The sequence below is a fragment of the Topomyia yanbarensis genome, chromosome 3, assembly GCF_030247195.1.
Source record: "Topomyia yanbarensis strain Yona2022 chromosome 3, ASM3024719v1, whole genome shotgun sequence".
Classification (NCBI taxonomy): domain Eukaryota; kingdom Metazoa; phylum Arthropoda; class Insecta; order Diptera; family Culicidae; genus Topomyia; species Topomyia yanbarensis.
Genome location: NC_080672.1, coordinates 180,141,052 through 180,168,661, shown reverse-complemented (window position 1 = coordinate 180,168,661; position 27,610 = coordinate 180,141,052). Strand labels below are relative to the sequence as shown.

The following is a 27,610-nucleotide window of genomic DNA, read 5'->3' as shown; positions in this document are numbered from 1 at the left end:
CTTGATAAAAAATTATATGATTTAACGCAAATTCATGAATTACGAAATATTTTTTACGAGGAAAGGATTTTTTACTCCAAACTTTTAAAATGGCCTGATAGGACCGAAACAAATATAAAAATATTTAAAAAAAAACTAAATAAAACACGTTATTGATAATCGTTAAATCTCGCGCTTGGTCAAGTCTCCCAATGTACTCCTGCTTCATTGCTTGGCCGTCTACCTGCTCACTATCGTCCTTTTTGCCCTATGCTAGTTGTTGAATGAGTGCTGAGTTCCTTAGGATTGTTGTTGGTTCGCCGGGTACTTGTCCTCATCGATCTTGCCGGGTATCGTTTCGTGCTGCTGGTAGCATTGGATCGGGCTCTCTGCGGTTTCGGGGCCGTGCCGGCATCGGCACCTGCATGTCGTCTGCCTGGAGGACCTTTTTCTGTGCAAAGGAGGAGGGTTCGAGGTCGAACGTAGGTTTGCGTCGATACCTGGTGCTAGTTCAGCATAATCGTTGGATCTTTTGGCATGCGCATGTTTGTTCTGTGTATCGACATGGAGGTTGTTTTGTGGGTATGTGCGGGTCGAAGGGAGCGATTGGTGGCGGATGTTTGTGATCAAGGGTTGCTGAAAGACTGAGTCCCTTCCGAGTGCCTTGTTGTTGTTTTTCTGTGTATCCATTGCCGTCGCGCTCTGCCGCTGAGTTGTGACCGTGGTGCTTTGTTGCTGCTGTGAGGCGATTTGTGTTCGCTGGCTGGATCCGTGTCTGCTGGTCCGTGCAATCTGAAAGACGAATATTTGTTTTACTTCAGAAATCCCAATACACGTTGGGAATTATCCTTAAACAAACTGTGAATTTTGCCTGATTTTTTCTTATTCAAGGAGTGGGATGTTATAGACACGGTACTGGTCGCTTCGAGATTGAAGGAGCTAACCAAAACTACTCACCGTACTGCGACTGCTGCACCGGCCGAGTAGTGGTTCCTCCTGCTTTCGTTGGTCCCGCTGTCTGGAACTGTATCGTGTGCTGTTGCTGCTGTTTGTGAAGGTGTTGCTGTGTATGCTGCTGGGAGGTCTTGTTTGCTGCTGTTGTTGTTGCCGGTGGTGCTGCTGATCTTGCCGTGAAGTGTTGATGTTGAGCGCTTGAGTGGTGGATGCTTGATGCCGTTGCTACTGTTGGTACCGGTGCCCGAACGGGGATATTTTGATTTGGGGAACTAGTGGGATCTGCGGCTGGGACTTAACCGGCTGCGCTTTTGTCAGGCTCCGATGTCAGTGAACCGGATGGGCACTCACTGCAGCGAGTTGTAGGCTTGTCTATTTCGGGAACGTTTTGCCAGGGGATTTGCTCTCCGGAAGTCCACCATCCAGGGAGTATTCTGTTTTGATTCAACATATTGGAGGTGGTGGCTGGGTTCGTTGTGGATTGTTTTAGCGTTCACGTCTGTTGCTGATGTTTCATTTTCTGTCGCTGCAGGATCTGAGCAACAGACGTGCCTATTCAGCGTCTATAATACACATATCCCTACTTATGGTTCCTTGATAAACTCGGAAACTAGTTTGGAACGCGATTATTTTACGTCGCCGGAAAGTGCAATTCATTTTGATTATTTTGACTTAACGAGAACAAAATAAGAACAAATGCATAAATAAATGATATTCATCAAAATAATTACTATTATCAATTTGCATAGATTCTCCGAACCGACGTGTCTATCTACACCTTCAAATTTTGTTTGTTAGAAAATGCTTTTTAAATCGCAGGTCGAACATGTACTACGCGAGTTAGTTTGTGAACTGCAACTCTCGCCCAAAACGAGAAAAAATTTCATTAATGGTATTTTTTACATTTCTTATAAAAGAAATGTATAGAATTCGCTCAAACTTTCAAGATTTTTTCCGAGGCCCGGAGGGCCGAGTCTTATATACCAATCGACTCAGCTCGACGATTTGGGACAATGTCTGTGTGTGTGTCTGTGTGTATGTAACGGACAAATTCTCATTCGTGTTTCTCAGCAATGGCTGAACCGATCTAATCCAAACCAATTTTAAATGAAAGAACTAAAAAACAGTATGAACGCTATTAATTTGTTTTTGATTCTGATGTTTAGTTTCCAAGATATGAACGTTTGAATGCGTAAAAATGGCGTTTTTGCAGGTTTTTTAAATTATCTGCCGAGATTGACAATATAGGTTAACAATTTATTCGTTTTTAGACAGCTTTAACGAATACCTTTCGAACAAGCTATAGATTGTTGAAATCGGACTATTATCAAAAGAGATATTTAACATTAAATGCGGACGAAAGATTTTTATCATTTCCCATTGCCAGAAATATGACCAAAAACATGTAATCTATTATTAACGCCAAAACGGCTTATTTTAGGTCAATAATATCTTCGGAGAATTTAATTGAGGTAATATGCCCTTTCTTTTGGTATTGTGCTTTTGCTGATTAATCCCCCTATGAGTGAGATATTTTCACAAATTTTCTTGGAAGTGATTATATCGAAATGATGTCTTCAGCAAATTTGTAGCTCTTACTTTTGCGAATAACTTTACTAAAGACTTTAAATATCTATTTTGAATACTTTAAAAGTTATGGCTTGTTGTTTGTGGATTACTCTTTGTCGCCTATTTATTGTTCAATATAGTAATAATCCATTGAAATAAGCTAAACATTATCTCGATAAAACGAATTTTGTATTTCATTTTACTATCTACAACCGCTAGAAAGAATCACCGAACACTTCCAAGTTGTCTGGAAGGAACTTGATAACTTATCAATACAAAAATGTTCATTTGCGCGAACCTTCTGATTGCAATTTTTCTAACTTATAACCATCGGATCGATCTGAAACATATCGGAAAATGAAAAACGAAATAAATAACTCCATGCAACGGCGTAGCCAAGAGAAGGTTTTGGGGTACACCCAAAAAAAATTGGATTGAAGTTGAAAATTTATTGATGCAGACTGATTTAATTCAATATTACAATAACAATTATCTGATCCGTAGATTGATAACCTGTTGTTGTAAACGTCATGAGGACTTTTGATAAATTTTCGGAATGGGGTCCTGATATGTAACTGATCTATTGGTCTTGATTTCACAGTTGTCTAATAGCATCAATATCAAATTCCTGCCTGAAAACATTCCAATAGAAAATTCCAGAGTTCTGTAATCAATCATAATCCTCAGATTTCTTTTCAAATTGAGCTCGTTTTGTAGAAATGTACTGTAATAAGGGTCTTTATTTAATAGGAAGCGAAGTTAAAATTGATTTAATGTCTATGAAACATAGAACTGCTCACCAAAAAAATACATAACTTTCAACATTTGCCAAAAATGTTTTTGCCTTTCTCATTCACTCTAAAATTCGTCAATCTAATCCCGACCCGGAGAGCCGAGTGTCATATGCCAATCGACTGAGTTCGTCGAGATAGGAAAATGTCTGTGTGTGTATCTATGCGTCTGTATGTGTGTATGTGGAAAAAAATGTGACCTCTGTTTCTCAGAGATGGCTGGACCGATTTGCACAAAGTTTGTCTCAAATGAAAGGTACAACCTTCCCATCGGCTGCTATTGAATTTTTTATTGATAGGACTTCCGGTTCCGGGGTTACGAGTTGAAGAGTGCAATCACACAGCAAATTCCCATATAAACTGAAATGAAAAATTTTCAAAATCAAATTTATATTTTTGATGCCAAATGACTTTAAAATGCATGAAACATTGAGATGTTTGACAAAAATTTACTTTTATAGACTTTTTGCCTTTCTCGTATAGAAAGGTTATGCCAACACTCTAAAAATCGTCAATCATACCGGCCCGAGGGGGGTATGCAGTGAGGGGTTGCTACTTTACAAATAAAACTAGTTTAAAATTTCTTAACAAGTTGAAAAATTTCGGCAGGACCTGGACCTCCCGGATCATTCTCCATGATCCGCCGCTGGTTTCAAGCGATGTTTCAGTATCACATAGTATCTCAAGATCGTGGCTGTCGATCCGTTGTATGTATGTGCAAATCGTACTGAACATGTAATATTCATTTCCACCATTGTATTGAACATAACCAGCCATGGAATCGTAGTCTGGACAAATGAGAAAAGCAAAATTGCACCACTAGGTGGATTAAAACAGGTTTTTATTTTGGGAATGCGTCGAGTTGAGACAAAAACGTAATATGATTAATAACGATGATAACACTTTCCGAATGTAGAGAGAAATTTATGAAAAATGACGATTTCCATTCGACTGTAGCAGGTCCTGATCGATTTTGATGAGCATTTGATTTTTGTTGTATGACCAATTATATGTATAGGTAAAATGTTCAAAACAGTAATTTAAGCTCAAGATAACATCATTTTGAAACCGCCAATTTCGGAGGTTTAGTATCTTCGATGAGTTTTACAAACGTTAAACAGTGCATCATTTGATAAAATAATTTTGACGGTATATCGTCCAAGAAGTATTTATGGTGAATTTTCTCAGGCTAATATTCATTACTACAATAAAGTCTCAACAAATTCGCTAGACACGAACTCTGTTACTATTTTCTGAAAAATTAATTCTGCATAATTTTAAAACTTCAAAAATTACGGTTTCGGAATTATGCCGTTTGGACAGTATGATCGATTTTCACCAAACCGAATTTCTGGCTACGCCGCTGACTTCAAGTAAGTAGAAACAAAGTCATTCTACACTCGTTCAAAAGAAACTTCTTCGAATGCTGAATATCTATTATAATACATTGAAACCCCGATTTTATCAGCCAAATATGAACATACGTTTGATGGGCTCTAGCAGACGAACAAGACTGAATTCGAGTAAATCCTTTCTTGAACATGTTTTCCTTATCATGAAGATGGAAATATGCAAAAATGAAAAATTCATCATAATCAGAAATAGTCATAATCAGAAATAGTTATACATCAAGGGACGGGAAGAATATTTTAACAGCTTCATTTTATTATAAAGAAAAAAATTGCCCGCTTTAGTCAATGTGCCCATTTTGTCAGCCTAAAATACGCCATGAGACTGATAAAAATGGGTCTTTATGGTATGTATTATTCACTGTGTTTCACATTAATAGGTACATTTCATTTTTGGAGATTTTTTTATTGCATCGAACTACAACAATTTTTTAGGTAGTTTTCAAGGGGTTATTTTATAGACTTCTTCCAAAATTTGGCGAACCAATTCGTATACCAATTAATTGGTATACTTAAGGGTTTATATGTTGCAGATAGAGGAATACTGAAATTTTCAGCTTTTTTCCTGCACAATATTACGAAAGCTTATTAAACAATTTTTCCTAATAAGTTTGTGAAAATTATAAACTATTTGAAATTTTTTAATAGTTTAATTTTTTATTTAACCATGATTTTTTAATAAATAGTGACCATCGCTTCACAACGTAGTCTATTTTTCATGGCTTGCGGTGAGCACGATCTCTCGAATTGCTGAACTGAAAATTATGGAATAGAAATTAATTTTTAGTATTCTTTACAGATTTAACTCGCCGCGCAGATAGCTCTAAATTAGACCCGCTGGTCGATCTAGCGATAGCGATTTCGCTAGATTTTCAGAGCACTGTGCACCCAGTGCATTAACGCAAGTGACGGAAGGTTATCGAAAAGTTTCGTGAAAATGAAAATTCCATTAATGATGATGATTTTCCCAAACGGTTCGTTTTCGAGAGGTTTTTATTTGTTCTTTGGCATTAGGATTAGCGATAATAATTCAAATCAAGGATACTACTGGGAAGTCACCTTTGGAAAAAGTCGATGTCGAAGTAAAATTTGGAACTATGCATGCATGCACTTCAGAGATAGCGTGATATCAGAAGCTGCGATTTCATTTCAACGCTTTTTCTTGTGAAAAGGGCGATACTCACAAATGTAAACATAAGGCTTTTTCATACATGTGAATGAGGGCTTCGTAACGCAACAAATTAACCTAAAAATTTGGATTCTACGATATTGCTTTCTTAAACTGCATCAAAAAATACAACGGGCGAAACTGTATTTTTGTTTGTTTATTTAAAGTTTCGTCCTCCACGCTCCATGCAAACAAACAGGGCGATACTTTTTTTGCTAGCAGTTTAGAGGCGAAACTGTTATTTTCGTATTTTTTAGGACTATCAAGCTGATACCAGCTGTAAATAGTAACAATGATCGCTATTGAAAAAACCCGGACGAAATCGGTGGTGTAGAACGGTAGTTATTGTATAAAAACGTAAGGGCGATACTTCAATGCTGATAGGTGGGACCGAAAAAGTAAACAATCGCCAAAGGGGCGATACTATCATTTTGTCAATTTCAATAGCAAAAACAAATTTTAATTTAATAATTTGAAATACTTTATGAAGTTTTGGGTTTCGATCACTGAATCATGCAATCTAGGATGTAAAAAACACAATAGTTCTTAAATAGGAAATAAAACCAAGTCTGGAAATATTCACTGTTGATTTTTTTTTGAATGGTATCACTGCTAGTATCGCCCTTTTCAAGAAAAAGCGTTGATTTCTTAGTTCTCAGCCGCGTTGGAAATTTGAGTAAAGTATAAACTTCAAATCGATTCAAAAAATTCCATTTATGGCTTAGCACAATATATAACCCCTTTAGGAAAATTCAGTTTTCCTACCACAATGCATTGATTGAGGAATTTAAATATTTTATTAACAGAGAATTAGCAATAATTCGTTGGTATGTCTATTTTATGGGCCATTTTTTCGCTTTCCCATTGATTTGGTTTGAGATTTCTAGCACTGATGTTTTCCTATGCTGATTTGAGCGATTCTCTGAGTCCTGCCACTATCCCATGTAGTATGTGTTATCAAAAACATTGCGAAGCATCAAGTTCTAAATGTTCTCAAACGATATAATATCCGAAGAGAGTGATAAGAGTTATAAGAAATGTCTCATCACACTGTTAGGTGGATTAAAATCGTTTTTCCTATAAGTATCAACTGTCAAATGAACATTTTTCCCAAAGCAAGCTTTTCCGATAGTCTCAAAATATCGCCATAAAGAAAAAACTCGCTTTTTTTGTTCTAGTCACCAACATTTTGGAAGGTGACTCTTTCGTCACTTTTTTTGCGAGTCACGGTGACTAGCGTCACAAAAAGTGACTCTCGGAATCGCTATTTTCCGTGACAATTGTCACTTTTGGTGACTTCAGTCACTTAAGTGACTGTGAGAATCGCTTTTTTCGGTGACGAGTCACGTCACTAGGTGACGTGACTGTGAGAATAGGGCCCCAAGACTCACTTTAGGTGAGATGACTGTTGGGTGACCGTCGTCACCCAGGTGACTCTCAGAATCGCAATTTTTAAGTCACCTCACGGAAATTGTAAAGTGACTACTAGGATCACTCAATCACTGACCCGGATATTTCGAAAGTGCATTGTATCGATTGATTGATTGGTTGGCATTTTGAAATCCAAGATGGCGCCATTTTTAAATCCAAGATGGCGGCTTCCGGTTACCACGAAACACTTAAAACCACCATCAATATGGGTGTCATTTGAAAGGTATTGATTAGTAGAATGCGAAAATTGATGATTGGCGCCATTTTGAAATCCAAGATGGCGGCTTCCGATCACCACAAAACACTTAAAACCACCATCAATATGGGTGTCACTTGGAAGGTATTGATTAGTAGAATGCGAAAATTGACGATAGGCGCCATTTTCAAATCCAAGATGGCGGCTTCCGGTTACCATGAAATACTTAAAGCCACCATCAATATGGGTGTCATTTTAAGGGTAGTGACTAGTAGAATGCGAAAATTGACGATTGGCGCCATTTTGAAATCCAAGATGGCGTCTTCCGGTTACTTTTATTTATTTATTTCGTCAATCAATGTAGACTACAGATTTCCTTAATCACTAATGTGTATATTTCGTGAATTTAGTATAAATGAAGCAATTTCGGCTTTTACAGAATCATCCTCTTACGCGTTAGAATTTCTTTTGTGTATAAAATATTGCTTTAGTTTCAGTTTAGACATTGTAAAATCAATTGAGTCGGAATAGTGATTATAAATAGACATCATTCGATTTATGGGGCTATATTTTGCATAGTTCGTGCGAAAAGGAGTTATTGAAAATATACTTCGATTTCGTAGCTGTCGTGAAGGTGCATAAAAGTTCAATTTGGATAAAATTTCAGCTGAATCGATACGATGCGAAACGATATTATTAATGAATGAGAGCATTGCAAATTCGCGACGCTCCTTTAATGTTTGAATATTGATAAGCAAGCAGCGTGCTTCATAAGATGGCAGAGGGAATGCTGTTCATCCTAATTTACGAAGGGCAAATAATAAAAACTGTTTTTGTACCGATTCTATTCGTTCTTCATGTCTGCTTGAAAAAGGGCACCAAATAATAGTGCAATATTCCAGTATCGACCTAACATATGCAATATATAACATTTTTATTGTATAAGGATCTTCAAAATGATAGCTAAAGCGATTTATAAAACTGAGCATGCAGGCACGTAGCCAGAGGGGGGGCTAGGGGGCTAAAGCCCCCCCCGAAAATTTTCAAAAATAAATTTAAGAAACAACATGTTTTTCGGTGACTCTTAAAAAAATTGTATCTTGTTTGGTTTCAACAAATTAATGCGAGAATTGTGAGGAAGATTGCTATTTCGAACACCGAAGACAGCGGTCAGGATATCTACTCAGTATGCTGAGTGTGATAAAACAGTTCCCTTCATATTGTGTGACTCGTCGGAAGACAAACGAAACTGTTACTTTAATTCTTGCTGTGGGGATCTGTCGAATGATTGAGTCGCAGAAGCAAGAAGTAGTGCTCCAGCCAAATACGGAGGCTATTGACTTCAGGTCTTTTCGCATAAGATCGATCTTATGCGAAAAGACCTGAAGTCAATAGCCTCCGTATTTGGCTGGAGCAACATTAATGATGTGAAATATTTGCTGAAGGTGATTATGGAGGTTATGCTTACGAACATCGCCTTTAACGAGTTTAACCATGTCAGGCGTTCAGTGCTGATGCCATTTAACAAATTAGCCCAGGCGAAACCAGTCATTTTGCATAACAACTTGTAACATGTGGTTGATCCTCATATATATGGACGATGAGAAAATCAATGCTCGGCTACAAGATCTGATACCACTTACTTGCACCGTGGCTATTAAAAGATTCCTGTCACATTTGGAAAAAATGGTATTCATTATAAAGGACACATCTAGGAAGTATATTAAATGGTGTTTTTGTGGTGAAAATCTAGGTGAACAGACATATTTCCTCCAACCTGACCCTGCACGTAAAAATTGAATGCGATAGTATTATTTTACACATTATATCTTTGCATATACATAGTCTCCAAAACCATTTCCTGAAAAACAAACATTTGCCAAATTTTGGCTGCTGTTCGGATAATATTGACGGCAAAAACTGCGTCTAGTATCTCAAAATCAACGGTCGGCACCATCATTGAGGAAGTCGACACTCGTGACCCGTCAGAAATTCGCGAACATGGACATGGCAGTAACCACTATGATGATAAGGAAGTGTACGAGATAGAAATGAACACCACCGCGACACTGTTGGTTAGGAAAAATATTTCTCAGCCTAGTAAATAGTTCTCCACATGCAATCGCTAGTTGTTCGCACGAGATCTGTAGGACAACCATTTACGTTTTATCACTTTCATTGTTCACATCACCGAATAAAATAAACGAAATATATAATAAAATTGCAGAAGTTTTATAGAAAAGTGAGCTCAAAAACTGTCCCAAAATGAGAACTTTATCGCTAGTGGTTGTGTCTAACAAAACTCAGATATTATGTTATATATTAGCCAGAATAAAGTTAGTTAAAGCATAAGCAGATTGAATTTCTGTAATAGGTTAGTGCACTGTACGCTTAGTAGAAACATCAGGCATCTCACTCAAGCGTGCTAGACAAAAACATTTCCGTTAGTTGATGACAATATAGTCGAGAAGACAGTTTTTGTTTTCGCGTCATTTTAATGCAATAGTATTTCTGTTGACACTCAATTTCATTTTATGCGGAGAATGCGGTCCATATTTAAACATTATTAGTCCGCAAAGTAGTGATATTTTAAACAATCGAACAATAAGCAAGAAAAATTCCAAAAAATAAACAAGCCAAAAAGTGGTAAAACAGCGGTTTTTCTGAGGTGTTCATCAACCCAAGAATTGTATACCGTCGTATATTACTAATGTTGTTCACATACAGAAACGTACATAGTAGCGGTAGGACTATCTGTTGTGATTTTATCCTTACTTTTCAACGGATGTCAATAGATGCTAAACCACATATTAGTCAATCAATCATAATAAACTTAATGTTGTAAGCAGCAGCATTTCTGTCTCTTTCGATGGTTTCCAATTAATGTCCATGTAAGTCTAAAAACGACGTGACGATACAGTGAACAAACATCAGTAGCCTATCACGGAGAGCGACTAAAATGTTGTAACTAGTTGAGTCTACAGTCAATAAATTGGGATTAATGTTTCGATTTCATGTTTTCGTTTTATTTGTGTTCGTTATGGAATAAAATGAGAGAGATGAGCAGAGATCACGAAGAAAAAGAGAGAAAAAATAATAAATAAATTGAAATCGACCCAAGAGCAGCTGTTCTATATTTTCTGGGCACTCAACTACAGAACAACAGAAATCATCAAAGAAAGTTGGCCTTACACCTACGTTACTCTTCGACAGAGGTGAAGTAAGTGCGATGTATACCCGTCCATATGTCGGAATAAAGAGATGCTGAAATTATTGAGCTTGTTCATATTTATAATATTTCTTTTTTTTTTCAATCTAAAATTTTATTTGAAACGGCTCAATGCGTTAGCACAACTGATCCGTGGGTCTTTTAATTTTTTTTACAATAAGTAAAAATAAAAAAATTCTAAGAATGTCGGTCTGCCAGATCTTGTTGACGCAGTTTGCTGCTGCGTGTTGAGATCTTTTTCCTTGGCGGTGAGGCCGCTTGTTGGTCATTCAGTCTGCCTTCTCTCGCGTTATCGTTCCCGTCCATGTCGTCATCGGTACTGCTTTCTTCCTGTTCACGATCAGAGGTTCTTATTTGTTTCTTGTTCTTATGGGTCGCTGTTGTATATCCGTCTTCATCGGTATTTGCTTCTTTATTGGCGATGCTAGTTGTTGGTTTGGGAGCGGTTGTCGTGGTCGTTGTACCTGCATTATTGGGTAATTGGATCGTTGTTTTAGGTTTATCTGAAGGTATCGGTGGCTGCGTGTTAGAGTTGGCTGTAGTAGATGAGTTTTGACTAGTTGCTTCGGCGCATGTTTTTCCGTAGTAGGCTGTATATTTACAGAATTGGCATGTTGGGGTCTGCCCGGGATATGTAATTAGCGTTGTTTGCTTATAGGTCACGCCATCCTTCGGTGATTTGCATTCGATAGTCATGTAAGAAGGTATTGGTTTAGTCACTCGCATTCTCACAATACGAACGCCATTGGGAATGCCGGAGAAAAAATTTCTCCAGGCATTCGTAATAGATTCTACTTCTCCATATTGCGACATGATTTGTTTGATGAAATCCTCCTTCGTGCGCGGGGCCAAATCATGGATACGCACGTCCACCATGTCGTTTTCCATATGCACGGGGATCTTGATTCTGGTGTTATTAAATTCGACCTCGTGTTGCATGTTGTTCTTTGCAATAAAGTTTTCGGCCTGTGCTAAGCTTCTAAACGTGATCAAAACACAGTTTTTACGTGATGTAGCTGAATGTAGATAACTTCAGCGAGATTAAGCTCCATTTTCACTTTAACTAATTGTTCCACTTCCTTAACTGTTCGTGTTATCCCGTAGCACAGGCACTTTTGCTTCATTTGGCAAACTCATTTTACTCCGCAACCGGGGGCAACGATACAATTTGTATGCGCACTGATATAGAACAATAGCTAGCTTGATTCACTGGTGCCTGTAGCCTGCTATAGCGTAGCAATTTTTTTTGCTTCTGCTTTTTGCGACATCAGAAGGTAGACCTTCTTGTTCTTTTGGTAATACATTTAACAAATTTCACGTACCGTCAAGTCCCCAGTTACCGTGCGTTTAGGTGGATTTGACGTGACTTCAAATCCTGTTTTTTTTTATCAAAATGAAAACCGCCCTCATAGTCACCGTAAAAATACCTATCTAAATACGTCACAATTTAGAAATAATATAAAACTATTACCAACAAAACGAGAATAAGTAGTTGAGGACATTTGTTTGGCACCAGTGCACGTTATATGATCAACTTACGGTGTATTTAAAATTTTGATTCAACTTTAGTTGGAATGTTTCAATAAAACGATGAAACGAAAGGATTTGGGATCTGGATCTCTCCGATGGATTTAGGGAGCTAGTTCTTTAAATTTCGTGATTTTGAAACTGCACGGTGAACGACACATGCACGGCGACTGGCGATTTGAAGGAAAATTAGAAGATATTAGTAATCAGTGTTTTCATTCGATTTGTAGACAATTTTCTTTAATCAATTAAATTGTGGGCAGTTTCCTTCAGTTGATTTAATCATTTAAATTTATATTTTGATCCTATTGATTACCAAAAATCCTTCCTAACTGGGGTTCTAATCTACCCGACCAAGGCTAGTCTTGAAAATAGTTTCATTTAAATAGAATATATCAAAAAATTGTGTTAGCATGATGCCTTGGAACTGGTAATACTCGCAGAACACCAGACAAAGAAAATAGAAGTTGAACCGTCTCTGCGCATCTACAAATCGCTTGCTAAATCAGAAGATTTTGTACGAATTTCGACATTCTCTTCGTTCGAACATTTTATGGATATTTTTCTACTCATTTCGGTTTAGCATCTTCTACGCCTTTTAAAGGTGTAGCTTGGAACACCTAGTGTTTTCCAGCACCGTCAAGCATTGTCATATTCGGTTAGCGCATAAATACTGTGAACTCTAGAATATACTTTGTTGTAACGAGAGTAAGTACTATAACCTTTCTTGTGACAATGAACATATTTTTAGGATTGTCTTTGATTTGGAATTGATTTCATTATGAACTTTTCAAAATTTAATTTAGTTTCTAGTGACTATATCAAATTGTCAGAATTAAAAGCTTTATGCAAATTTTTTTAAGCCCCTCCCGAAACAAAATCCTGGCTACGGGCCTGTGAGCATGTTGTTAGCTTTGTGTATAATTGTGTTATAATGATCAATGAAATTTAACTTTGAATCTAATATAACACCTAGATCCCTAATTCTTTCACATTTTACTACAGTCTGATTTCCTAAGGTAATCTCAACATTCGGTGTTTGTCGTTTTCGACTAAAGGTTATTGAATTACACTTTTTCACGTTCAGTTGTAAGAGGCTTTTTTGACACCACATGTGGAAAATTTGTATTTCGTTTTGAAATGTATTAATATCCTCGGCATTTCTTATCTCCAAATAAAGTTTCATATCGTCCGCATAAATTAGTATTTTCAGTTTTTTGAGAATGAAGGAGATATCGTTCACGTATAAAATAAACAATAGAGGGCCTAAATGAGAGCCTTGTGGAACTCCTGAGGTGACTTTAATTGGATTAGATTGCTTTAATTATTTGCTGACGTTCGGAGTTATATGATTCTAACCATGTAAGTAGCCCAGGCTCAATGCCGATCTTTGTCAATTTATAAAGTAACATTGGGATGTCAATGCGATCAAATGCTTTACTAAAGTCTGTATAAAGTGCCTCCACGTAGTTTCCATTATCCATTGCAATCAGTGTATAATTAATAAATTCTAGTAAGTTTGCTGAGGTCGAACGACCTTTGAAGAAGCCATGCTGGAGGTTGGAAATTCTGTTTTTTATTTGAAGAAATATTTTTTCGTTAATGATTGATTCGAAAAGTTTCGGAATACAGGAGATTATGGCTATCCCACGATAATTACGTACGTCAGATTTTTTGCCAGATTTATATATAGGCACTAAAAAAGATTTTTTCCATATTTTAGGGAACTGTCCAGATTGCAAAGACATATTAAACAGCCAGAACAATGGGGCAGTTAACTCGGTTGCTAGGTTTTTCATAAATAATGGTGGGATTCCATCAGGGCCAGAACCTTTTGATACATCTAAATGTTTTAGAGAATTGAAAATGTCTTCCACTATGACATGATTGACACTAATATCCAAAGGAAAATCGGGAAGAAAAGCGAAGTAATCGCGATCACGGTCTTGTTCAGAAAAAGTCGTATATATTTCTTGGAAGAATGTTGCAAATAGGTTGCAGATTTCTTCCGAGCAATCACGTACGTTGTCATCCAAGTGCATTGTTGATGGGAAATTGTCTGATTTTAATTTAGTTTTGACGTAGTTGAAAAAATTCTTTGGACAAGATTTGATCTGCTGTTCCGTTTTTGAGTTATAATCCGCAAGTGCAGAATTTATGGCCATATTTAGTTTATCGCAAATGTCGAAATATTTTTTCAAGTTCTCATTATTTTGGTTTTTCTTATATAGCTTATGGGCTTTTTGCTTCCTATATTTCAAAATCTTAATTTGTCTATTATACCTAACGGGATGCTTCGAGTTGCCGTGTCGTCTTTTTTTCTTAATAGGCTCCTCTTCATAAATTATCTTGAAAATAATTTTGTAAAATACGTCCACTGCGGTTACAATATTTCCTTCATTTCTAAGGTTATTTTGCCAGTCGACACTACTTAGCTTCCGCCTGATATTGTCATAATTGGCTTTATGGTATTCAAAGACTTCCTCAAAGTCACAATCGCTGGGTATTTGAATTTCATGGATGAATAAGGAAAATTGAATAGCAGTATGAAATGCTTCATTTTTCCACAAAGGAGTTAGAGATTCAGATACCCAGAAGTCTTCCTGAATGTTTGTAAATAAAAGATCGAGATAGCAATTCTGTCGATTTTTTACGTGATTTATTTGATTTAGTCCTATGCTAGCAGTTTTGTCGAAAATATACTGTAATGTTTCGTTTTCTCCCACGACTGGGATTAAAATATGTTCGTTTTCAGAGTCCGGAATAAAATCTGCGTTGCGTTGGTTAAAGTCTCCGTAAATGTGAACTTTAACCTCGGCTGGGAGTTCAGATAAAATTTGTTCAGCAATTTGGAAAAAAGCTTCGTACGATGTTATATTAGCATGCTCTGGTGGGAAATATACAGAGGCAAAAACATGCATTTCGCCGGCAATGTTTGATTTAACCCACACATGTTCAAATTCCTTAAACTTCACTGTGACTAGAATTTCTGAATTAAATTGAGCCGAAATACCCACAAGAACTCCCCCGCCAGACTTCTTTTGAGATTCGTGAAAATTTCGATCGTCTCTGAATACGTTAAAATCACTGTCGAAAATTTCTTCACTTTTTACGCTATCGTCCCAGCTAGTTTCAGTTCCTAATATAACCAAAAATGACGAACCTAATATACGTTTATGAATTTCTGCCATTTTGGCTGGACTTTTCATCCTATTAAAATTTTGACAATACATTAATAATTCTGTCGCAGTCTTTTTTGTATTGGAAAGTCCACCATCATTATCTAATTCTTAGAAAACACTGTGCTCAACAGCAAACTCTTCTTTTTCTTCTTCTAAGGAGAGTGTCGAAACTAACGAAAACACGAATGTTGAAAGCGGCATGCCTCACACAGTGATGATGATGGCGAACATTCCGTATTTACTGCATTTAATTGTTGCGATGATCTTGATGTATCACGTGCTGGGTAGGGATTCAAAATCTCGCCTCGTGTAAATTGAATCGATGGAATATAATTTGTAGATAGGCCGGAAAAACGATCCTTGGCTGCTGCAAGAAGCACTCTATCCGGTGGTAGAAGATTCGTGTTGCAGCTATGATTGGGATGACGGTTTTGGTTACGACTGGAGCTACTGGCACGATTAAAGAAGTTGCGATTGGAAAAATTGGCCGGCGGGCCATAATAACGATCGTTTATTGTTGCAGGGGGTCTCCGATCAGGTGGAAAAATATTGTTGTTGTTGTTTTTAATATTAGTATTCCGGTTTCTAAATATTTGTTTCTTTTTACGCCTTCTAGCCTTATCCGCCTGTTTTTGTTGATTCAATCGATTTATTTCTCGCGCATCGTACTCACTCCAGTCAGCTTTCCATACTTTTTTCGTGCCCAAGAAACGCCATCCTGAGTTACCATAATACACTTAAAACCACCATCAATATGGGTGTCATTTGAAAGGTAGTGACTAGTAGAGAGCGAAAATTGATGATTGGCGCCATTTTGAAATCTAAGATGGCGGCTTCCGGTTACCATAATACACTTAAAATCACCATAAATATGGGTGTCATTTGAAAGGTATTGATTAGTAGAAGGCGAAAATTGACGTTGGCGTCATTTTGGAATCCGGCTTCCGACTACAACAAAATACTTAAAGCCACCATCAATATGGGTGTCATTTGTAAGGTATTGAGTAGTAGAAGGCTAAAATTGACGATTGGCGCCATTTTGAAATCCAAGATGGCGGCTTCCGGTTACCATAATACACTTAAAACCACCATCAATATGGGTGTCATTTGAAAGGTAGTGACTAGTAGAGAGCGAAAATTGATGATTGGCGCCATTTTGAAATCCAAGATGGCGGCTTCCGGTTACCATAATACACTTAAAACCACTATCAATATGGGTGTCATTTGAAAAGTATTGATTAGTAGAATGCGAAAATTGACGTTGGCGCCATTTTGAAATCCAAGACGGCGGCTTCCGACTACAATAAAATACTTAAAGCCACCATCAATATGGGTGTCATTTGTAAGGTATTGAGTAGTAGAATGCGAAAAATGACGATTGGCGCCATTTTGAAATCCAAGATGGCGGCTTCCGGTTACCACAAAACACTTAAAATTTCCATCAATATGGGTGTCATTTAAAAAGTATTGATTAGTAGAATGCGAAAATTGACGATTAGCGCCATTTTGAAATCCAAGAGGGCGGCTTCCGGTTACCATTAAATTCTTAAAACCACCATCAATATAGGTGTCATTTGGAAGGTAGTGACCAGTAGAGGGCGAAAATTCATGATTGGCGCCATTTTGAAATCCAAGATGGCGGATTCCGGTTACCATAAAGCACCTGAAACCACCATCAATATGAGTGTCATTTGAAAGGTATTGATTAGTAGAATGCGAAAATTGACCTTTGGTGTTATTTTGAAATCCAAGATGGCGGCTTCTGGTTAACACAAAACACTTAAAACCTCCATCAATATGAGTGTCATTTGAAAGGTATTGATTAGTAAAAGGCGAAAATTGACTATTGGCGCCGTTTTGAAATCCAAAATGGCGGCTTGCGGGTACCACAAAATACTAATAAACCGAATGAAATTTGATAGGAGGCAACTAAATAAATGATGGAAATCAAAGACCAGCAAGCGGCGGAATACTTGAAGTTTGTTTGGATTATCGTGTTTTTTATTGTCGTACATTTGTTTTTCGAAATTATAAGCAGAAAATGTTTATATTTGATGAGTTTGTTGTAAACCGACCTCCCATGAGAGTCACGGTTGATAAACCCTCGAGAAGCACACTAACATCAGAATGCAACTTTTTTATGCATTTCAATGATATATATATATATATATATATATATATATATATATATATATATATATATATATATATATATATATATATATATATATATATTATATATATATTCGCCTCTTCGGGTTATAAAAATATGAAGAAAATCTATAACTATATATGCGGTTAGGAATTAAACCCAGGTAGGCTGCGTACAAGGCAAATATCTTACCAACTATGCTATGCCCACTCCCACCCAGCATACCTTTCAAACGGATCACTAGCTGGCATCGATTGATAGGGGGTGGTGGCAGGCAAAGACATTGGTGGGATGGCGATCAATTTGAGTAGTTTGCATTGCATTATGTACCACAAATGGGGGCAATGAACTTTACAGAAGGAAAAGGACCCAACCCACTCTACTCGCATCATCCAACAAATCATTGCAAAGGCTGATTTCTTACCCGGAAAACGTTGAACAGGCAAGTTAGTTGAATAGGAGTTATAGAAGCGAAAAATTACAAAACAAGCGAAGCGTAAAAAGTTAGAAGAGTAATTAGGAGACATTAGGTAAAGTCTCGAAGGATATAGGTTCCCCATAAGCTTTGAAGAATGCCGCATAAAATGATTAAACCACGATTCGCGTTATGTTGTTTACAAGCCCTCGCAGTTTTTATTAAAATACCTTGCTCATACGCTGTGAAAGACGTGTAGTCCGTTGGTTCATTATCATTACCATGCGCTGACGCCTTTGATTCGGGTATTCCGACTTGCCTGCGAGAGCTAGCCGAAAACCAAGGCCACAACCATTCTTGGTGAAGATTGATGCAGCAAGGAGTCTCTCAGCGAATGCCAACATCGACACCCCTTCATCGGTTCTAGCACAGCGGACGACAAAGGCCGTCGTTAGGAAAATGGAAGATCGACAATAAAAGAAGAATCCAAGTGGGGATGAAGTAGCAGAAGAAGCCCGAAAAAAGCTTGGATATTATTAGGAAAGTTGGAATAAAGATAGAATTCATTTGTTAAAGTGAGAAAGAGTATAATAAAAATATTACAGCTCGTACCGGCTAATCAGGCAATTCTTTGCTACACAGGAATCTTTAGGATAACCATGCCAACCTTAAGGTCTTGGTTTCAGGAAATTGCGGGAGCTCATGGCTAGAGCTGGTCAACATTTACAGGTCGCATACATTCAAATTGTCTATGTTGCACGAGTTTTCAAATTACACTACAGAGAGTTTGAGTACAGCTGAATTACTGAGAATGCCATCTCATCCCGAATAGAAATGTAAAGCAACAAAGCTACAGTTTTCACTGTGACTGTACAGTAATTTTACCATAATTTACCGAAAAGTACAAAAATAATAAATTTTAAAACTTCAATGCAAAATCGACTTTACAGTAAAAAAGGGGGTGGATATATAGTGAAGAGCCGATTTTATCAACTCCCGATTTTGTCTACCTCACATGTCTACCTTTGTCAGCTTGTTGACCCGATTTTGTCAGCCTCATGAAAATTGACAGTTTGTAGTTTGATGGGCTGTAGCAGATGAACCAAAGTGATTTCGAGTAAACCTTTTTTTGAGCATATTTTTTTTATTCTAGAGATCCGAAATATGCAAAAATATTGTGTTTAGGGGGACCCGGGGCTATTAAGACAGTGGGGGTAATTCGAATCCTCTCGATTTCTCAGAAAATAGCAAGACTTTCTGACTATCGTACATATTCGTGGAACCGCTATCCTGAAACATTAATTTTGAGTGCTGAATTTAATTTCTCGTTCTTTGTAGAAAGGAGATACAACGTGTTTCATTTTTTTGCTATCCTCAAAGCAAAAATTATTATAATGGTAAAACCGTGATTAAAGCAATAAATAAAAGTGAAAACAATGAAAAGTATGTTTTGGTAAGCTTGAGGCTTCTATTTTATGAAATGATTTTTGTTTGGGTGAAAACACAGATATTTTCGAAACGCTCACCACTTCTCTACGAAATGAGCGTACGGGGGTATTTGGACCACCTATTCCGTCAACCACCGTTCAGCGGCTTGCGGCTGCGCACACAATTGCACACGTCACAGAAAAGAAAATACATAGGCCGCCAATCGACAGCTGTGACTTACTAGATTAAGTTTTTGTAAAGCAATTTAATTTTTTCTTGCTTCTTAAGGAGTGTTTCTTATTAATATTGCATAGGTAAACATAATTCCATTGCAAAAAATTAAAGAAAAATGATGGTCTGAATTGCCCCGTAGGGAGGTCCGAATTACCCCTACATTGTAAAATGGATGGAAAAACGTAGAGGTTTACAAATCGTCGCCTAGCGTTACCATTGAGTGGTGCAAATGAACCTTTTATGGCACCAAAATGTAGCTGAGATTTCAAACTAACAATTAGGACCTTTACCGGTAATTTTTTTCACATCTATCCATCTAAAAAGGTAATTCGCTTAAGTAGGTCCGAATAGCGCCGGGTTCCCCTATTTTTTAAAATTTGTGCTGTGACTCCCTTAAGGAAAATTTAAACTAAAAAAATGAGAATGAGGTTATGAGGCTATGTCTATGGATATTTTACGAACTTCGGTTTATTGGAAAGAAAAATGTATCTCCCAATTTTGTCAATGTCCCCGTTTTATCAGGCTTAAATTCACCAAGGCTCTGATAAAAACGGGTCTTCACTGTATTCCTTAACATTAAAGAAATCAATTTTCCGGATTTTTTCTTAGGGCCGATTCCTTCACCATCACTAAGGAACCATTCATAAATTACGTAACGCAAAAATTGCCCAAAATTGCGCTCGCTTAATTTTTTAACCGGCGAAAACGGTATTAATTTATGTTTGCATATTTAAACGGTTTTTGTCAGAATTTTATTTAAAAAAATCATGGCATGAAGCCTATTGAAAGGGCAAACATATATTTTTCAATCAGCCGTCAGAATTTTAGTAAATAAACAGCACATGAAAAAAAATGTCATGTTTTTATTGGACAAATACTGGAGCAGAAAATCGTAAATTACGCTCGATTGTTAGAAAATAAAATAAGCTGAAGGTTCTTTGCAAGTTTTTTTTCTATTTAAAGAAAAACTGGAACACTTCCTATTCAATAAATTTATCGAAACCGTATGGAGCTAGATTGTTTACTCAATTAAATTGGCAACTTCTCCATACATTCTTCAGAAATCAAATAAGCATGCCTTTACTGTCAAATTTTCTTTTTTTTATTCACGAATTCTATTTCGTTTTATTTTTGAACAATACAATTCTATTCTTCAGCTTCAATTTAATTTTAGAACGGGTTACAATATTCACATTCACACGTTTCGAAATGATATCCCGGTAACGGCAATACCTTTTGGGATTCACTTCAGATATATTTTACATAAACAAGCATTCGTTCTCTATTCAGCAGCGCTTCATACTCAAGTACTGGAACCAAACTGTCGTCTGCCTTTTCCTTCAAATCAAAGCAAAGAGCCTAAAAAACTTTCACGCGAGAACTTCGGCCACAGAATTTAACCATGTACTTATTTTTTTCTTTAAATCAACGGATTTTATCCTGTCCCAAGCTCTATTTCCATCACACGATTGGAGTCATGCGCCGGTAAACGCTTGCATCAATGACACACAAAAAGAATTTTGTTTATTTAAACATCTCCCACCTTGATTAATTATGGCTGTCGAAAGTTTCCTTGCTTCACGACAAGCGCTATTATTTACACTTTGTTCGTAGCGTTTGTTTTTCCCTCTCAGTTCAATGCTCTTATTAAAAGCAATTAACAATTTTTTTTAAAAAAGCGGGCGGGTAAGTTCGTCGATTACCATTTCGCCGAATACCGTTTCGCCGAATGGATCATTTAGCCGATTTCACAAAATGGATTATTATAGACAGTTTTTTTATTGGTACCATCGAAATACAGGGAAGACTCTATTTTATCAGTCACCTCTCACATGAAAATCTGGTTGATTGGCTCTAGCAGACGAACCAAGTCAAATTCGTCTTGAATTTCAAAATGGCACGAATCATCAATTTTTGCCTTCTAGTACCTAATCAATACCTCTTAAATGACACCCATATAGATGGTGATTTTAAGTGTTTAATGGTAACCGGAATCCGCCATCTTGGATTTCAAAATGGCGCCAATCGTCAATTTTCGCATTGTACTAATCAGTACCTTAAAAATGACACCCATATTGATGGTGGTTTTAAGTGTTTTGTGGTAACCGGAAGCCGCCATCTTGGATTTCAAAATGGCAAAAATCATCAATTTTTCTCTACTAATCAATACCTTTCGAATGACACCCATATTGATGGTGGTTTTAAGCGTTTTATGATAACCGGAAGCCGCCATCTTGGTTTTCAAAATGGCGTCAATCGTTAAATTTCGCATTCTACTAATCAATACCTTTCAAATGATACCCGTATTGACGGTGGTTTTAAGTGTATTATGGTAACCGGAAGCCGCCATATTGCATAAGCATAAGCATAAGAGATCGCCCGTAGTTGCTACTCCGTTATTGACCAGAACCAAATTAGCACAGAGAACAGACGTCCATCTTCCACTTTCTACTTGTGTAAAATCTCTAACGGTTTCGAAGTTAGTTGGGATATCCAAACCAGGTGCACTACTGTCGTCATGTTTTTTTTTGTGGCTGAGTTCGACAGAATTGACAGCGGTTATTCCTCTACCCAGTCGAACTAGTCCGGAACCGGTTCGGACTTCCAGCATGAATTCCAGCTCAAATGCATTAACCGATAGAGTCGGAATCGGTTGTTTTCTTTGAGCTAGATTCCATATTGAATCCATTCAGGACTTCGAACCGGTTCCGGAATGGATTTGACGGATAGTTCGGATAGGTTGGTATGGCGGCTCTAGTGTTTATCGTATATTAATTCAAATGTTTACACACATTTTTTAAATAATTTTGTTCGATCATGGATGTCTGTTCTCTGTGAAATTAGGTTGCAAAACACTTCCTATTCAATAAATTTATCGAAACCGTATGGAGCTAGATTATTTACTCAATTAAATTGGCAACTTCTCCATACAAAATGGCGCCAATCGTCAATTTTTGCATTGTACTAATCAGTACCTTAAAAATGACACCCATATTGATGGTGGTTTTAAGTGTTTTGTGGTAACCGGAAGCCGCCATCTTGGATTTCAAAATGGCAAAAATCTTCAATTTTTCTCTACTAATCAATACCTTTCGAATGACACCCATATTGATGGTGGTTTTAAGCGTTTTATGATAACCGGAAGCCGCCATCTTGGTTTTCAAAATGGCGTCAATCGTTAAATTTCGCATTCTACTAATCAATACCTTTCAAATGATACCCGTATTGACGGTGGTTTTAAGTGTATTATGGTAACCGGAAGCCGCCATATTGCATAAGCATAAGCATAAGAGATCGCCCGTAGTTGCTACTCCGTTATTGACCAGAACCAAATTAGGTTGCAAAACACTTCCTATTCAATAAATTTATCGAAACCGTATGGAGCTAGATTATTTACTCAATTAAATTGGCAACTTCTCCATACATTCTTCAGAAATCAAATAAGCATGCCTTTACTGTCAAATTTTCTTTTTTTTATTCACGAATTCTATTTCGTTTTATTTTTGAACAATACAATTCTATTCTTCAGCTTCAATTTAATTTTAGAACGGGTTACAATATTCACATTCACACGTTTCGAAATGATATCCCGGTAACGGCAATACCTTTTGGGATTCACTTCAGATATATTTTACATAAACAAGCATTCGTTCTCTATTCAGCAGCGCTTCATACTCAAGTACTGGAACCAAACTGTCGTCTGCCTTTTCCTTCAAATCAAAGCAAAGAGCCTAAAAAACTTTCACGCGAGAACTTCGGCCACAGAATTTAACCATGTACTTATTTTTTTCTTTAAATCAACGGATTTTATCCTGTCCCAAGCTCTATTTCCATCACACGATTGGAGTCATGCGCCGGTAAACGCTTGCATCAATGACACACAAAAAGAATTTTGTTTATTTAAACATCTCCCACCTTGATTAATTATGGCTGTCGAAAGTTTCCTTGCTTCACGACAAGCGCTATTATTTACACTTTGTTCGTAGCGTTTGTTTTTCCCTCTCAGTTCAATGCTCTTATTAAAAGCAATTAACAATTTTTTTTTAAAAAAGCGGGCGGGTAAGTTCGTCGATTACCATTTCGCCGAATACCGTTTCGCCGAATGGATCATTTAGCCGATTTCACAAAATGGATTATTATAGACAGTTTTTTTATTGGTACCATCGAAATACAGGGAAGACTCTATTTTATCAGTCACCTCTCACATGAAAATCTGGTTGATTGGCTCTAGCAGACGAACCAAGTCAAATTCGTCTTGAATTTCAAAATGGCACGAATCATCAATTTTTGCCTTCTAGTACCTAATCAATACCTCTTAAATGACACCCATATAGATGGTGATTTTAAGTGTTTAATGGTAACCGGAATCCGCCATCTTGGATTTCAAAATGGCGCCAATCGTCAATTTTCGCATTGTACTAATCAGTACCTTAAAAATGACACCCATATTGATGGTGGTTTTAAGTGTTTTGTGGTAACCGGAAGCCGCCATCTTGGATTTCAAAATGGCAAAAATCATCAATTTTTCTCTACTAATCAATACCTTTCGAATGACACCCATATTGATGGTGGTTTTAAGCGTTTTATGATAACCGGAAGCCGCCATCTTGGTTTTCAAAATGGCGTCAATCGTTAAATTTCGCATTCTACTAATCAATACCTTTCAAATGATACCCGTATTGACGGTGGTTTTAAGTGTATTATGGTAACCGGAAGCCGCCATATTGCATAAGCATAAGCATAAGAGATCGCCCGTAGTTGCTACTCCGTTATTGACCAGAACCAAATTAGGTTGCAAAATGTTGATTGGAACAACATGCTTGGGAATAACATGATGAGCCACATTGTACAATCTATTCTGATCCCTGCATGCTGATCAATACCGACGCCGGCCACGTCCGAATGCAGATCTTCTGGGAAAGGAAGGAATGTTAGTACGATACATATTGCTACTAGAGACCGAGGAATCCTCTGCATCTCCACATGTATCACGGGAAAGGGAGAGTTTGTAGTAAGTGTGCCAATAGCGTTATCATGTAATAATTGCTCTGGGCAGCTGGCTGCCGAGAATTTGGGAAATTTATCATTTGTTGTATTTATACGATTAGCAAAATAAGCAACTTGAACTCCGGATAGCCGGCTTAAAAGGAGCACTGCTTATATTTTTTAATAATATTCAATAACGCGGCGAATTTTTTCGTGGTTTTTATCGTGTCGGTGCTGATTTTACCCGGCGATCGTTTGAATAAAATGAAGAATCTTATACACAAGGTTCATCAGACTCTTCCATAGGTGTCGCGGAGTTGGTGGTTTGGTTGGAAATAGGGTCTAGGATTCGCTCCAAGCCAGCGATGCGACCTGTAAAGCATAGTTTATTAGTTTGTAGTTCAGTTAGTTTTCGAGAACACGATCGCTCGAAAAATAAGATCTTGTTTAGTTTTTTGTTCTTTTAAAATCTGGGTAACCGGCTACCGAGAGTATCCTATGTTTTCTAAACAAAAGCAATTTCAACTCCACACAGCCGATCGTGGGAGTATTGCCCAGAAAAACTAATCTTATCTGCTTAATGGGCCGGATCACTATTTATTGCGACATTATTTAGACTAACTTCGCTATTCCTTCTCTACGATATATTTTTTGGGTTGCAAACTACCGAGTGATAACACGTTATGTTTGGGCCTAGGGGTGGCCCTTGGTGTAGAAAATTTGCAGCTTGCTGTTGGTGGCTGGCTATGTTTACACTTGTCCGCAGACAAATAAAACTCTTGGATGGACCACTCAAAACAAACTGCAAACAACTTATGTGGACTGTATTTAGGAAAAACCACTTGCAACTGGATGTGATTTAATATGGTAACCGGAAGCCGCCATATTGGATTTCAAAATGACGCCAATCGTCAATTTTCGCATTCTACTAAACAATACCTTAAAAATGATGGTTTTATGTGTATTATGGTAACCGGAAGCCGCCATCTTGGATTTCAAAATGGCACCAATCGTCAATTTTCGCATTCTACTAATCAATACCTTCCAAATGACACCCATATTGATGGTGGTTTTAAGTGTTTTGTGGTAACCGGAAGCCGCCATCTTGGATTTCAAGATGGTGCCAATCATCAATTTTCGCATTTTACTAATCAATACCTTCAGTTAGCAGCAAGCTTCCGTGCTGATCGGTCGATTTATCTCGGACGCATTAAACCGAAAGTTTGCTCACGAACTATACCACTCGTTTATTTGCTAATTTTTCATCGGTGCTCTAAAGCATTGCGCTTTCGTCGCGACAGTGCCTTTCCGCCATGCGCGAAAACACGTTTCGCGTAGACTATTCGCAGTTTCCGAAACAACTTTCCCAAGATGTAATCTTAAAACTCGTCGGGAAAGAACTCGGTCTCACACGAGATAATGTGTTACAAATTCAGCCAAGCAGAAGGCTGGGTTGTACCTTCGTGAAGGTCAACAACCTTGCCCTGGCAGAAAAGATCGTCGAAGAACACGATAGTAAACACGAGTTTACAATCGACGGCAAAGCACACAAGCTGCGGATTATGATGGAGGACGGGGCGGTGGAAGTGCAGATCTTTGACCTACCCGAAGACATCACCAACGAACAAATATCTGCTTTCCTAGCCCAATACGGTGAAGTACTCAACGTTCGTGACCTCCTGTGGGACAATCGCTATGGCCCTTTCGAAGGTGTGAAGACCGGCGTTCGTGTCGCTCGGATGATGGTGAAGAAGAATATTCCTTCTCTCGTCACGATCCAGGGAGAAGACACCGCAGTCGGATACAAGGGGCAGCGGCAAACTTGCCTACACTGTCGAGAATTTGCACACATCGGCATTCCATGTGTGCAAAATAAAGAACTGCTTGTACAGAAACTTTCAGCCGACCAGTCATACGCAAACGTGTCAAAAATGCCTGTACAGCAGAAAGGACCGGTAAAACCGAACAAAAACCTACCCAAGTCGGGCGAACCACTACAATCATCGGGACCAAAACCCCCGACACGAGAGCCGTTGACAGCCAGTCAAACAAAACCTCGAGAAGCCATCGAGACACGATCTGCAGCCGCACAGCAGAAAAACACCATGCCTCCCCCTGCGGCACCAACCACCACCAATCAGAAACCCACAGCAACTCAAGCGACCATCCAACCTCTCTCGGCCCTAACCACAATCGCAAACGTCGTCACACAGCGCAAAAGCGATGGCAACGAGACAGACAGCTCTCAAGCTTCGGCTAGCAACCGACGCTCACGCAGACTACCGCCGGGGAAGAAAATGCGACACGGTGAAGACGATTTCACCACCATCGAACACGGACGCGTCCAGATCTCCGACGAAGAAATGTAAACAATGGACTTCGTCAGTTGTAACATCGGAACCATCAGCATCAACACAATCACTAACACTACCAAACTCAACGCCCTACGCACATTTGTTCGCTCGATGGACCTCGACATCGTGTTCCTACAGGAGGTTAAAAACGAACAACTCACCATACCCGGCTACAACGTCGTCTGCAACGTTGACCATGCGAGGAGAGGAACGGCCATTGCGCTCAAAGAACACATTAAATTCTCACACGTAGAGAAGAGCCTGGACGGAAGATTGCTTGCTTTGCGCGCAAATAACATCACACTGTGCAATTTGTATGCCCGTCGGGATCTGCCCAACGAGCCGAACGAGAGTGCTTCTTCAACACAACGATCGCCTAATACCTTCGCCACCGAACCGCACACACCATCCTGGGAGGCGATTTCAACAGCGTGCTGCGAGCGTGCGACGCGACGGGAAATAATTCCAGCCCCGCTCTACAAGCGACCGTCAAACAGCTATATCTACAAGACGTGTGGCAGCAACTCCGACCCCGAGAGATCGAATACACTTACATTACACACAACTCTTCCTCCAGACTCGATCGCATATACGTCAGCGCAGGGC

The 27,610-nt window shown here is 38.1% G+C and overlaps 1 protein-coding gene across 1 annotated transcript; it reads right to left on the bottom strand.

Annotated features, from left to right (window-relative positions):
- Positions 1-279: 279 nt before the first annotated feature.
- On the bottom strand, positions 280-25,637 carry LOC131687437 (uncharacterized). The gene is made up of 3 exons (XM_058971518.1): positions 25,590-25,637; positions 937-1,158; positions 280-771 (listed from the first exon to the last, which is right to left on the bottom strand). Exons 1-3 carry the CDS (start codon positions 25,635-25,637, stop codon positions 280-282), a joined length of 762 nt encoding a protein of 253 aa, XP_058827501.1.
- Between the last annotated feature and the right edge of the window lie 1,973 nt (positions 25,638-27,610).